The sequence below is a fragment of the Aedes albopictus genome, chromosome 2, assembly GCF_035046485.1.
Source record: "Aedes albopictus strain Foshan chromosome 2, AalbF5, whole genome shotgun sequence".
Classification (NCBI taxonomy): domain Eukaryota; kingdom Metazoa; phylum Arthropoda; class Insecta; order Diptera; family Culicidae; genus Aedes; species Aedes albopictus.
The window spans coordinates 290,352,113-290,366,665 of record NC_085137.1 but is presented as its reverse complement, the minus strand read 5'-3'; the positions used below and the strand labels follow the sequence as shown (position 1 = coordinate 290,366,665).

At 40.1% G+C, this 14,553-nt stretch overlaps 1 protein-coding gene across 1 annotated transcript; it reads right to left on the bottom strand.

Annotated features, from left to right (window-relative positions):
- Window positions 1-525: 525 nt before the first annotated feature.
- On the bottom strand, window positions 526-2,448 carry LOC109410276 (uncharacterized). Its single transcript, XM_062848274.1, has 4 exons — window positions 2,444-2,448; window positions 1,859-2,029; window positions 1,591-1,797; window positions 526-1,529 (listed from the first exon to the last, which is right to left on the bottom strand). The coding sequence occupies exons 1-4, from the start codon at window positions 2,446-2,448 to the stop codon at window positions 578-580; spliced, it is 1,335 nt and encodes a 444-aa protein (XP_062704258.1). The 3' UTR covers window positions 526-577.
- Between the last annotated feature and the right edge of the window lie 12,105 nt (window positions 2,449-14,553).

Here is a 14,553-nt window from a genome sequence, read left to right as displayed (position 1 = left end):
GCTGCATGTCTTATGGCACTTAAAGAGGGTCCCAGGGAGTCAAAGATATGATTTCCAGCCCCAGCACTCGGAATCTTTCGTCAGTTGCTCTTCCACAACCCCAAAATTCAGGAGATACCTTGATCCTTCCTCTAACTGTGTACGAAAACCGATTTTGAAAATATTGCTTCGTTATTTCATAAAAAAAATCAAACACCAAAAAGTGAGGAAATGCTTCCAGTTTCGCCTTAAATTGGAAAAGGGAACACTCACACATCAAGAAACTCGTGCGCATCATTCTACCATGGATAGACTTATGTGGATTTTTCTGGAAACCCATTGTTGTCCATGAGTTTAAAAAACTATTCGACTCACTAGAATCTATTCAAATTATCCAGAACAAAAAAGTGAAAGTTTCGGGAAAAAAGTTAAACAAAGTATCACTTAAAATATGTCTTTATTGCTCATAAGAATTATCACATTATTATTGTATTGAATACGTACTCCAAACCCCCACACGTGTAGTCTAAATAATACACATGTGCCAAATAAGCACTACTTTTTTTTTTTTCAAATGAATCACATAATTTTATTGACACTATTGACTACTATGAGCTTTCCTCATACGATAAAGCATCCAACTGAGCATAGATTCGTTAAGAAAATTGCCGATACGGGTGTAATTTTTCTCCATGAGTCTACACTTGAACTTGAAATATCTCAGATCTTTGTCGGACAACAGTTCTAGTTTCGAATCATTCAAATTACTGATCCAATCTTCCTCGTTTTCGACAGCTTCAATGACCAGTTCTTCGTTGTGCTTTAGCCCCAAAAGTTCTATCAGAAAATTTTTGCTGATTGGTTGGTCATTGAGCTTGTTGTAAACACCACTCACTAGATTGTTATCTAAGGAATCTTGGTTTAGCTCTATTGCTCCGTTCACTTGTTTGATGTTGAACAGGAGTATCCTGTCGTCGATCACAGACTGTTCCATGTATTCGTATCCTGGCTTTCCTTCAAACACTTTCCTCATGTTGGTCATCTCTTCTTTGCTGAAAAGTTTTCGACATATAGTTTCCTTCTTCAGGTCTACGTTGTGTTGGTATCCAGGAATTCCAGCAACGCGTCGCACAAAGTACATAAGGCTTTCGTATGAGTTGAACGGCGTAAATTCGCTCAAACCATCTACTATGGCTTGAACCATAGACCTGAACAACGTCGTTTCAATTTGCAACAACGGCATAAATATGTATCTCTGACATATTTTGCATATCATCTCTACCACTGCCAACTTTGGAAGACAAATGTTGAATCGATCGTGGACGCCCAACATGGCAGCAACCACAGCCCAGAAGTGCACGAAACCCTCCCGATCATCGTCGTTATCGTAGCGGATGCCCAGCAGATGTGGGCGAATCAGTGCATAGCCAAGGAATCCGAAAACGGTTAGCGACACTTCGGTTTGCGTGATGAATCCGATTTCCTTTTCCTGCGAACGTTTTGAAGCGTTCAGATGCATTTTGCGCACCCGCATCAGAGAATCCCACGATCTGAAATAGTTACGGGTGGCGTTATTAGTCTTCTTAATTAGTTCGGATAATGCATACGTACTTGGAGCCTGGAGACAGATCAATCTCGTACCATGACAGCATATGGAGGGTGGTTGATATGTATCGTTTGCGGGCTGTTTCCGCAGTGCTGGACCGTCCGGTGTTGTGCAGAATGGTCAAGCCCTTTGGATCACATAACAGCGAAACGAGTCCGCAGTAGTTGGCCTGCATCATTCCAAAGCGGTTGTCGAAGAAGTATTTTTGTCCTCTGAAATGGCAGTAATGTTAAACTTAGATTCTCAGTTCATCTAAAATACTATAAATCGCACCTTTTGAACTTCGCTTCGTCATACCACTGCGGAAGTTTTTGCTCCAAATCGATACCGCTACCAATGTCGCATGGTATTGAGGACCCTTCTACGATGATTTTGGCAAAAAGTGTTTTTGCGGCTAAGAATAGAATAATAATATAATAAAAAAAAAACAAGTTGAATTTAATGCTTTAAAAAGAAGATTTCTCGGATACTTATTCAAAACGACGTATAATACACACCATTCCTATGTTGATACGTCGTTTTGAAAAAGTATCCGAGATTTTTTGGGTTGTTGTTGAAATTAATCCTTTGGTTCATAAAGCAGTCCATGAGCAATAAAACAAAGCTACGACTTCAATCAATCATTATTGAAGTTTCTCGTCTTGGCGTACGACCCCACAGGGTCAAAGTCTGCTTCTTAGCTTAGTGTATTATGAGCACTTCCACAGTTATTAACTGAGAGCTTTCTCTGCGAAAGATCATTTTGCATGTGTATATCGTGTGAGAAGAGGCACGAATATACTCGATGCCCAAAGGAGTCAAGGATTTTTTCATTATGAAAAGATCCTGGACCGGACGGTAATTGAGCCCGTAACGCACAGCATGATCATACTGAAAACACATATGTGGGCCCTCTGATTGAAATTAAATGTTCAAGATATTTTTTTATAATGTCGTTGCACAATTATGGGTCCCTCAGTCACATTTATTTGTCAGTCAGTATCGTGCTATTTAAGTGATATTAACCCATAATTGTGGGTGATCCATGATTGTGCTATGACTGTAATTGCGAAATTTTGAACGAGAATATAAAAACTGAATTAGAATGAATTGTGAGTTTTTCGTGAAAAATAGTTTATAGCCGCCGCAAAGTGCATGAAAAGTGAGCAGGAAGACGCAAAAAGTAGCTAATCATCGGTGTATCCCAAATCGGAGTTTTCCAGGAGTTGGCTGATCAACAAGGACCGTCAAAAGAAGCAAAAGGAGCAAGTTGAAACAGCTGGCGGGTTTGCCCTAAATGATAATGATTTTGAGTGCGAAAAATTTACTGGAACCCTTGCCGGAACCGTTGGATGGCCAACATGGAATTGGTGATGAGCATTCGTCCTTGGTAAATATTAATTTGGTGCCGAGGTGAGCCACCAGGCTGACTGATGTGGATATGGTAGGTTCTAACAAAGACGGGTAAGTTTCAAGATTAGCCATAGTTTGATTGACTCGAAATAAGCAAAGCCTGGAATTTTAGTGGAAATCTTACTTCTTGAAATATAAAACTTCTATTGTTAATATGATTCGTTGGATCGACATCAACAACAAACTTCTGTTGTGAATCAGATTTTTTAATTTTTTTTTATTGTTCATCAATTTTTCCGCTTATTAGACTATTACATGACCTTTCTTTTCAATTACTTTAGATCCACGACGATGTCAATTTGAACTGGATTAGTTCAGAGTTGATTCTTGTTCGTGTATATTGAAATATGTTTGACGTTTGCTTGCTTATATGAAATAACTTCAAACTTATGGTTTCTATTTCTACATAGGGTATTGGTTACCTTGTTAAGCATGTGGCTCCCATTTTCATCCTACGAAATATAAAGGATTGAAGCGTTGTTTATTTCGTTTCATCTTTTTGTATTTTTTTGTTAGAAGTGAGCACGTATGAAAACAAAAAGAACAGAATCAATCGGTGCCGTAATCGCTTGTTTTCGAATAGGATAAATATGGGAGCGTGAGATTACTGATAGCACATATACCCTATAAACACAGCCGTGACGAGGACGTATTGAGCCGTACAAGAACCATTCTGATCATTTCATTTCTTCATGAGTTATCGGGAAAAATTTTCCTGATCCTCGCCCTTTTTGGCCTATCGTCAAACGAAGGCGACGTGGTCGAAGCGCGGAAAAAGACGATGCTCTTGGTAGCATTTGAATTGCATTTGAAGCATTTTGATTCTTGAGTTATCCGATGACTTCGACGACGGACTATGTGCGCGGGCGGCTAGAGATATTTAGTGTATATAATTTATTGTCTTCTTTCATTCAATTTATCAAACTACATATATGATTACATAAAAATACAGTCCCATAACTTAATCATACCCGACCTTTCTCGTGCCAAAATCCCATCTCCTTTCTATTCACGAGAGCGTCGGTGAGTCGCTGGCATCTCGAAAATAGATATCATACCTTCCCTACTATCCCTTCCCATCCACATAAGGGGTGATACACAAATTATGTCACGCAAAAATCGACCTTTTCCAAACCCCCACTCCCCCCCATGACACACTTTTTTTATGGGACCGCAATATATTTTGTAAGATTCGTCACGCTCCACAGTGGCTGATTTCGTCATTTTAGCGCGCTTAGTTAATAACTTATTTACTATGAAGTTTAGCGTCATGGTGTCTTCGAGAAAGTTTTTCACTATAATAAGGAGCTTCTTTTGAACTTCTGTGAAAAATGATCAATCCCCCTAAAAGTGAGATAAAAAAATTATTTTTTGAATTTTTCAAGATACGTTGTTGGTGTCTTTACAAAAGTTGTAGAAAATGTTGTTTGGAGCAACTTTGCCGAGGACATCAAGTTCGTAACTCCGTTACTTTTCAAGATACGTTACGTTTTCTATCATCAGCCCCGTGAAAAAAGTTGTTGCGCAATAACTTTCTAAAAATTGATTCTACATTTTTCTCATGTTCTACAAAGTTATAGATAATGATAAAACTCACAACTTTGCTGAACATGACATCCCGCTAATTCCCAAATTAAAATAGTCATAACGGTTTTTATAGTTTTTGGGCCATATTTCAAGCATATGTAACTTAGCCATAGGCAATTATATGCAAATTTCCTTTTATGCATGTGAAAGTACAAGTAATTGTCCCTCTTAGAAAGCCAAAACCATCAAACTGTAAGAGACTGTAAGATGGTTTTTGTATAGAAACCTACATCCATTTATGTTACTCTTATATGGGATTTATTTATATTTTCAACATATTTATTTGACAGTTCATGTCAGCTTGCACTTTTATTGTTATTGTAAGTGTATGAACACACAGGAAAGGTTTGTGGTGTATTCTGGATCATTCATGAAGTACGTTACATAAAAACTCAGCATCTACTTATATTTTCTTACTAATTCACAGTGCTCCACGTAGCCCACGAAAAAAGCGAACGAAACGCCATTTCTTATAAAATTTTAAACATGCGCGTGACATATTCTGTGAATGCTCCCACTAGTACATATCTACACTATGTCTACATTGGTTATAGTAAATTATAAATCATATTGCACATCAAGAAAGCTGCTCATAAATCGCGATCCGACGAAATAAGTAACACTTTATGCGTTCTTTTCGTGGAGCACTGTGAATTAGTAAGAAAAAAGAAGTAGATGCTGAGCTTTTATGTAACGTACTTCATGAATGATCCAGAATACACCACAAACCTTTCCTGTGTGTTCATACACTTACAAAAACGTAACGTATCTTGAAAAGTAACGGAGTTACAAACTTGATGGCTTCGGCAAAGTTGCTCCAAACAACATTTTCTACAACTTTTGTAAAGACACCAACGCCGCATTTAGAAAAATTTAAAAAACACTTTTGGGGGGTTTATCTTTTTTCACAGAAGTTCAAAAGAAGCTCCTTCATTCATTTATTTAGTTCACATTAAATTCATGATAATACTGAATCAACAATTTGCCGCCATAATACTCGATTTGCAGCTGCAGCTCTCCATCCTCGGTCACGCCCAACACTCGCCAGATCACGCTCCACCTGGTCCGCCCATCGTGCTCTCTGCGCTCCACGCCTTCTTGTACCAACCGGATGGTTAACAAACACCAACTTTGCAGGGTTGTTGTCCGGCATTCTTGCAACATGCCCTGCCCACCGTATCCTTCCAGCTTTGGCCACTTTCTGGATACTGTGTTCGCCGTAAAGTGCAGCGAGCTCGTGGTTCATCCTTCTCCGCCACACACCGTTCTCTTGCACACCGCCGAAGATCGTCCTTAGCACCCGTCGCTCGAAAACTCCGAGTGCTTGCAGGTCCTCCTCGAGCATCGTCCATGTCTCGTGTCCGTAGAGAACCACCGGTCTTATTAGCGTCTTGTACATGGTGCATTTGGTGCGGGGGTGAATCTTTTTTGACCGCAGTTTCTTCTGGAGCCCATAGTAGGCACGACTTCCACTGATGATGCGCCATCGTATTTCACGGCTCACGTTATTGTCAGTCGTTAGCAAGGAACCGAGGTAGACGAATTCTTCTACCACCTCGAAAGTATCCCCGTCTATCGTAACATTGCTGCCAAGGCTTGTCCTGTCTCGCTCAGTCCCACCTACCAGCATGTACTTTGTCTTAGCCGCATTCACCACCAGTCCGACCTTTGCTGCTTCACGTTTCAGGCGGGTGTACTGTTCTGCCACCGTTCCAAATGTTCTGGCAATAATATCCATGTCATCCGCAAAACAGACAAATTGGCTGGATTTCGTGAAGATCGTACCCCGGCTGTTGAGCCCGGCTCGTCGCATAACACCTTCCAGGGCGATGTTGAATAGTAGGCAGGAAAGTCCATCACCTTGTCGTAGTCCCCGTCGAGATTCAAATGAACTGGATAGCTCACCCGAAATCCTTACGCTGTTCTGCACACCGTCGATCGTTGCTCTTATCAGTCTAGTCAGCTTCCCGGGAAAAGAAGCTCCTTATTATAGTGAAAAACTTTCTCGAAGACACCATGATGCTAAACTTCATCGTAAAAAAGTTATTAATTAAGCGCGCTAAAATGACGAAATCAGCCACTGTGGTGCTCTGCAAAAACCCCTCTCCCCCCTAAAAGCGTGACGTAATTTGTGTACGACCCGTAACGTATTTTTCTATCTTTTCAGAGAGCGAGCAATGACGCTTGAGGCGAAACTGGAAGCATTTCCTCACTTTTTGGTTTTAGATTTTTTATTAAATAACGAAGCAATATTTTCAAAATCGGTTTCCGTGCACATGTAGAGTATGGATCAAGGTATTTTCTGAACTTTTTTGTAGTGGAAAATGTTTTTCGTTTTTACAGAAACCATTTTTGAACAAAATTTCACAAAAAAATGGTTTCTGCAAAAATGGAAAACATTTTCCATCTCAAAAAAATTCAGAAGATACCTTGATCCATATTCGTACACATGTATACGAAAACCGATTTTGAAAATATTGCTGTGTTATTTAATAAAAAATCAAAAACCGAAAAAATGAGAAAATGCTTCCAGTTTCGCCTTAAGCCTAGGCTTGTTAGCCAGGACACAGTGTAAATGCCTGTGCCCCATCCCTGATGTAAGAAGGCCCATGGAGTGACAAAACCTCTTAGCTACGTCACTCCCAACGTTGGTGTTTAAATATACCAAAGCACTTACAATCACACCAATACATCTAGATGATCTACTCAAATACACTTCTACAATCTGAATCTTGCCGCATCACTCGCTTATAGTGAATCCCAAATCAACCCATTCCATATATCCAACTCCTTGACACCTATGGGGGCGTCGGTGAGTCGCTGACCCTTCTTAAAGTAGGTGTCATATCATCACATCCTTTCCTATCCTCGTAACGGAGAAGATGGGCGTGGCCGGCAATGGAAGTTTTCATGTCTTTCTTACTTCAACCTCTGATTGGATAGCTATTCCTTCCCAAATAGCATTCCATAAGCAATTAGAATAGGAGTATTAAAGTTCCAACATGACAACTTTCAGTATGCAATCTACGAATTACTCCGTTACCACGCAACGCAACGCACATATAATAAGTTAGTTAGTTAGTTTTTATTTTTAACCAAAATTTAGAAAACGCACATATAAAAACTGGATTATTTCTACTATATATGCTTATATGGGACGATACACCGTTCATTTGCCTATTTGTAGTTCAAAAAAACATGTTGCGCATTTCCCACCTCATTGTACCGCTTTCGCAGTTAGTTTAAGTGCGGGAATATGAATAAAACTACGATTTCGCAATCAATTGTGTCAGTGTCTTCTTCGATGCGAAATCGCAGTATTATCCGCGATCCCGCACTTATGCTTACTGCGAAAGGAGTCCAGTGGGGTAGGAAATGCGCAATAAAAAAGTCAATAATCTGAAATTAATTAGACGCTTAGGGGCCATCCATAAACCAAGTGGTCTCTAAGAGGGGTGGTTTTGTCAAAGACCGTGGTCCATTCAATTTTTTTTATTTTTTTTGTTTTTGAATAAACAGATACAGATAAAGTGACCATTGGCTGTTTTCATACAAAGTGATCAAGTTTTGGAGTACAAGTCTCAGTTTTCAGGGCACCGTTTGATCTCAAACTTTCCATGGGCATTCAAAGTGACTTGAAATGTGAACTGCGAAAAAAATATATACTTCTAAGCAAAACATTCTGAAATCCCGCTAAACACCCATTTCAAGCAAAATTTTGTTTTATTTATTTATTTTTTTTTTGTTGTCAAACTGTTTTCAGCAAACAGTTAGTTTAAAAAAGTCATGTGTTTCATAATTTTTTAGAAAATTGAGTTTATCTCATAATTCAAGTATCGGAATAATTCCAATATCATAATTATGCGATTTTGGAATAGTCTTATTCGTTTAAGAAATGAAATACCAAGTTATAAAGAGCGTTCAGGTAAAATTTAATGTCAATATGAGCTATAGAAGCTGAGATTCAGAGCTGCAATTTGGACATTTTGAAAAAAAATTGATCAATGAGTACCAATGCGTATCAATGGTGCTTTATTCTGTCCAGTTATCTGTAGCCATGATAAGATCGGAGAAGAACCAGGAGCGGGCTGAAAATCTTCTTAATAAAGCTAACATATGATATATCATATATCATATGATATATCATATATCATATGATATATCTAACATATATCATATGATAAGATGTCATGAAAATCGTGAATATATAATTATACAGTTCTTCACAGCTAAGAACGTGATAATCACGACAAAATAATATGCTAGTAGGTATAAACCATTTATTCCCGCCTGAAAATTTATAGTAACAACCCAACTGCGGTGCTTGTATGCAACCTTGCTTTAAAACTTTCATAATGCGCATCTACAGTAATTACCGTTTCATTCCGTTTCATATGCGTATGCACCACAGAAAATATTCATTCAGCGTCTCTGCAGGTACATTTACCTCACATTTAGTGGAGCTAGATGCGAAAATGGTGATACAGTGATAGACATTCTTTTAAGAACAAGATTTTTGAAATCCCACTTCAACAGTTTATCAGAACTTTAGGCGAACAAATCTCAAGAAGCAATCTTTCAAACAACATTTTTTTTATTTTGTTCTTACTCACTTGTAATAAGCTTCAAATAAGATGATCAGGTGCACTGGTTATGTTTACAAAGAAATTTGTGCGCTCAAAATTATAAACTCAAAATACCAAAGTCGGCCATTTTGGGAATCTAACAAGTATGTCCTTAAACGAGGCCTTAAATGTTCAAAAAAGGTGAAAAGGTGATATATCACACTTACGGCTGTCCTTTAACTACGTAAGGGTTTATGGGGCGAGGAGGGGTTTGAGAAATCTCACGAGCCATACGAAAATATTTGGGAATCGCAAAAACTCTCTTACGTAATAAACGGACAGCCCCTACATACACCGAAACGAGGGTGAAACCCCTTCAAATGCCACTTTTTGCCTAGAAGACATTCGTTTAGCTGAGGTAGGTAAATAGAAATTTGGATTTCAATAGAATGATTGCAATTTCATGAGTATATTTCGAGCATATACCTTAAGACTTTTAGTTCATGACATGTTAGCAAGATAATTGACCTATTAGAAGTTTAAGTTTACTGCACAGCTAGAAAAAATCGCCGACTTCGGTAATGTTTTACCGAAATCTCAACCGTTAAGTTTGTTGAACAGGAAAAATTCGGTAAAGGTAGCAAATTTTGCGATCTCACCTGAGCTGTGGATTTTTTCCCAATTTAACCAATAATTTACCCATCTGTACATATGTACGTTGAGTTATTTGAAATTCATAATTGACCACACGGATTGGTATTACCGAAAATTTGCACAACACTGGCCGGAGGCAGGCAGCTTTTGAGCAGCTCCTGTAAAAAGTTAAAGTTTTTATTAGAAAAATGGCTCTATTTTCCCTGGTGAAGTGATTAAACTATTCGTTTAACGTCCCCGGAACCATAAACAGTGGACATTTAGTGTTTCCTGTGCGTAAATTTGTCCAATTAACGTTTTTCATCCGGCGTCCTTCATCAAACATAAACATAACCTCCGTGCTTGCCAATAAGAAATTTCGAAGTCCGTAACAGGTTGCCACCGTCGGGGTGCCTGCGGTTCCCGCAATGTGTCAACTGGATCTGTTGTGACGGCTGTTCCCACTGGTTTCACACCAGCTGCGTCAATATCAGTGAAGTGATTCTGCCTGCCCTCCCGCATCTCTGGTATTTTTGCACCGATTGCAGCGCCGTTGGAAGTCTTATTCCGAGGCAGTCGTCGCCCCAGGCTCCCCCTGCTCCCGATAACCTCTAACAAATCGCCGAGCACATCGAAGATCTAACTTCTAAGATCCGAAAGCTGCAAAGTGAGCTAGACTCCCTACGATCAACCAACAAAAAGCTCATCGACCGTCTCCAAAGCCGCGTGCAAGAGGTCAGTGGAGCGGAAGCAAGGTTTGCGGTGCAGCAAAAAGCGCTTGATGATGTTGGGCGTAAACTCGAAATCATCGAAGAGGGTGCTAAGCTTGCCAGAACATGCTCCCAAAGTGTGAACAACTTCAGGATAGCGATTAACAAGATCCCATACCGGTCCAGCGAAAATGTTACAACCATCGTAAAAGAGCTCTTTGGTTTCCTCGGCATCCCCGCCCTGATGTCGCACGTTGTTAAATGCTTCCGATTAACCATTAAGGCTTCCAAATGGACCGACCGGTCCCTGACCCCTACCATTATAGTCATCCTCGATGATTACGAAGCGCGAGATGCAATTCTCCGCCAGTACTTCAGAAAATACAACGATGTCAAACTATGCCAGATCCTTCCTGAACTGCCACTAGACTACCGGTTCACACTCAACGAAGTACTCCCCGTCACAACTTTCCGGATCCGCAACCTAGCATTGAGACTGAAACATAGAAAGCTGGTCCAATCGGTATTTGTTCGCAACGGTTCTGTTTCGGTGCTCCTGCCCAATCAACCTCGCTACACACAAGTGAAAGACATTGACCATCTCATCGAGCTGACCAGACATGTGGAAGAGGGGAACAACTCTTCGGTGTTCTTCGATGCAGTGGGGCCTGACACATCTTTCGCTTCTTCATCCAAAATGCACTAGCAGTTGACGACTACACTTGATACCAAATGTCTAGAACCAACAATTCCAGCCTCCGTATCGGATACCTCAACGTCCGAAGTCTTGAACGCCATATTGATGGTGTCAAAGTTTTGCTTCATCCCTCCCATTACCACTTCTTTGCCGTAACGGAAACCATGCTGCGTCCGTCATCACCCATGGGACCAATTCGGGTCCCTGGATTCAACTTTGTCCGTCATTCCCTTCCCACTAGACGTGGAAACAGAGCTAGATCTCACGACGGCGTCGGGCTATACGTCCAGAAAGGGATCAAAGCAGTCCCAATCATCAGGTCTCTTCGTGAACCAGGTGAAGACAACTCTACTCGACTGGAGTACCTCGCAGTACAAAGCAAAATCAACAACCACAACATATGTGTTGTTGTGGTGTACAACCCGACTGGATCCAATCCCCTTTTTGTACAGCATTACGAGAAACTTCTACTTGACCTTCAAGAATTCGACTTCGATAGAATCTATCTGGTCGGTGATTACAACATTAACGTTGCAGCGAACCATCTCAGCGGCAATGCGGAGGCCCTTGCTCACATCCATTCTTTCTTCAACCTCACCATTCTACCAACCGCCGCAACAAGGATAACCGAACAAAGTGCTACAACCATCGACCTTCTGGTTACTGATTCCCCGTCTTCCATCCGTACGTCTAAGACACAGTACGGATGCTCCATCTCCGACCATGAGGTAGTATACCTGATTGCAGACATCCATGTAGCCGCACCCCAAACGATGAAAGTTCGCAATATGCGCGGAATCGACATCGTTCGATTACAAGCTGACTTCCAAGCAATTGACCTTCAAGACGTCTACGAAACAAACGATGTCAATCGAAAAGTCGAAATAACAACAACAAAATTGCAGTCTCTTCTGGAAACGCATGCCCCGGAAAAAGTTATTCAAGTTCGCGATAAACGCACACCTTGGATAACTCGAGGCATAGAACAAGCTATCGCTGTACGAGATCTCGCGTATGCGCTATACGCCCGCAATCCCAACCGAATCAGAAATAGCCATCAGTGGAGGGAGTACGTACAAGCCCGTGATCGCGCAAAGACTCTGATCACCAACGCCAAGAAGCAATACGCCGACAGAAACTTCTCTGCTGACCTCCCTGCCAAACAGCTCTGGAGTAATTTGCGTAGGGAGGTGTAGTGAAGTGGATGTATATAAAATAAATAAGATTAAAAGAGTTGCAGAGCAATCAAATATGCCAAAAACTATGTTGGAATAAATATTTCAGCGTTTTAAATTGTTATTCTTGATCTTAATGTTTTGAGTCGAAAATGAAAATAAAATAAATTTTCATTATGAAAACTATACGCTTGTTTTGACCAGTGTACGCGGACTATGAAGAAAACATCGCATGACTGACTGGAAGCGAGCTTCCATTGAACCGCGGGAAACCAAGGCTTGTCTGTGTTGAACTTCGCAGCTTGACTGCGACCGTTTGAATGAGTGGGAAAAGATGCATGGTGTGAATGAAAGAAGAAGAATGCAAGATGTGAAAGAGCGGGATAGATTGAGGATTATGTATAGAGCGGCGAGTTTGTGCCGAGCTGAGACGGGTCGGCGAACGAACTGGAAAAGGCAGTCTGTTAACTAAATTTGTGACGTACGGATGTTTGTGCGCTGCGTAATGTATAGTATTTTTCTGTAGAGTATTTTTGTTGTATCGGAATTTTGCAAGGATACTACATGGCGTAGCCGGTAAAAAATCTTGCGTGTTTTTCGAAGGGATTGAATCCCAAGTGTTTAAGTGGATTTGAGATATTACGACGGAATTGAAGAAAATTTTGAAGTGGAGCGACAGTGGAAATGATTTGTGTGTGTGATTAAATTTAAGGCAGTAAAGGGGATAGTGATTTGGTGTTTGCACTCTCAACTGTAGGCGAATTCGGTGGCATTGTCTTGGAAGTTGGGTGAGTTTTTAAATAAAATATTTGTTGTTTTTTTCCGCAATAGGCATGTGACTGCAAACGATTTATTGCGGAGATTCCACTTGTATAGATTCCTGCGCGAAAATTAGTTGCGTGGGCCCACAGATATAAAAGCAGACCGCGTCCTGGTTTATATTTTACGCATTTGATCATAGTTTTGCATTGTAAACAAACATTTTCAACGCACCTACGCTGAAAATGAGCCATATAATTTATTTGCTTCGGAATTTATTGGCGATTAAAAGTGGAGACTATGTCGTGAAAATTAAGAAGTTTGAAAGGGAAATACCAGTTCCCCATCAGTTTAATCATCGATTTTTTTAGTAAAAAACATCGATAAAATGATTTTTTTTACCCCGATCCCACATTAAATTTTATCTGGAACGACACAATCACTATAATACGAAATGGGATTTCACGAAACTTAACCTCACTTTAGGAGGCCAATAAATCTTCACAATGGGCAATGAGTCCAAAACAAATTGCGAGTTTGATATTTAAACTAGAATGACGATACAAAATTGAACAGTGAAATTTGAAGAATTGAAAAAAAAGGGTTTGTGTTGAAACTATTATTAATCGGAAATATTGGATCAAGGTGATGTTTGATTTTTTGAATAGTGGATCGTCTCAAACTTTATATTAGAACAGAGAAAATATTAGCATTCATTTCTTACTTGGACTCCTGAATAATCGAAGCCAATTCATGTGATCATTTCTAGTTTTGATGTTTTGAATAAATGCAGTAAAAAAAATGTCAGTGCAAAGTGGTTGAAACAAATTGGGTTCGATAGGCGTAAAGTGGTTTACATACGAAATAAGTGAAAATGAACAGATTTTCAAAGTTATCAACATGAAGTATATGCAGAGATGGAATTTTGAAATTAATACCTGAAGAGAAAGACGGGTTTGTTCAGTTTCGATGACAGCTCTGTGAATTTAAGGAAACAAATGCAAGTAGGCCCGTTAAAAAAAAATAGGAAAGCAAGTAGGTCATCTCAGAGTGCAAACAAAATAAAAAAAAGTGGAGCGAGTAGGTGTTCAGTTGAAAAATAACAGCAGGGGCTTCTGACTGCAAAACAATAACAGCGGAGCGAGTAGGTCTCCAGCTGAAACAAACACAGCAGAGCGAGTAGGTCTCTGACTGCAAAACAAAAAAACAGTGGAGCGAGTAGGTCTCCTGCTGTAACCAAAGCAGCTGAGCGAGTAGGTCTCTGGCTGCATTAAAAAAAAAAACATCGGAGCGAGTAGGTCTCCTGGAAAAAAACTGGCAGAGCGAGTAGGTCTCTGACTGCAAAACAACAAAAAAAAAACAGCGGAGCGAGTAGGTCTCCTGCTGTAACCAAAGCACCTGAGCGAGTAGGTCTCTGGCTGCATTAAAAAAAAACATCGGAGCGAGTAGG

Bases quoted from the DNA above. Each gene is read 5' to 3' on its own strand.
- LOC109410276 (XM_062848274.1), bottom strand. The intron at 1,798-1,858 runs GTGCGATTTATA...CTGCCATTTCAG, and splicing joins GACGAAGCGAAGTTCAAAAG to AGGACAAAAATACTTCTTCG. The intron at 1,530-1,590 runs GTACGTATGCAT...TAACTATTTCAG, and splicing joins GATCTGTCTCCAGGCTCCAA to ATCGTGGGATTCTCTGATGC.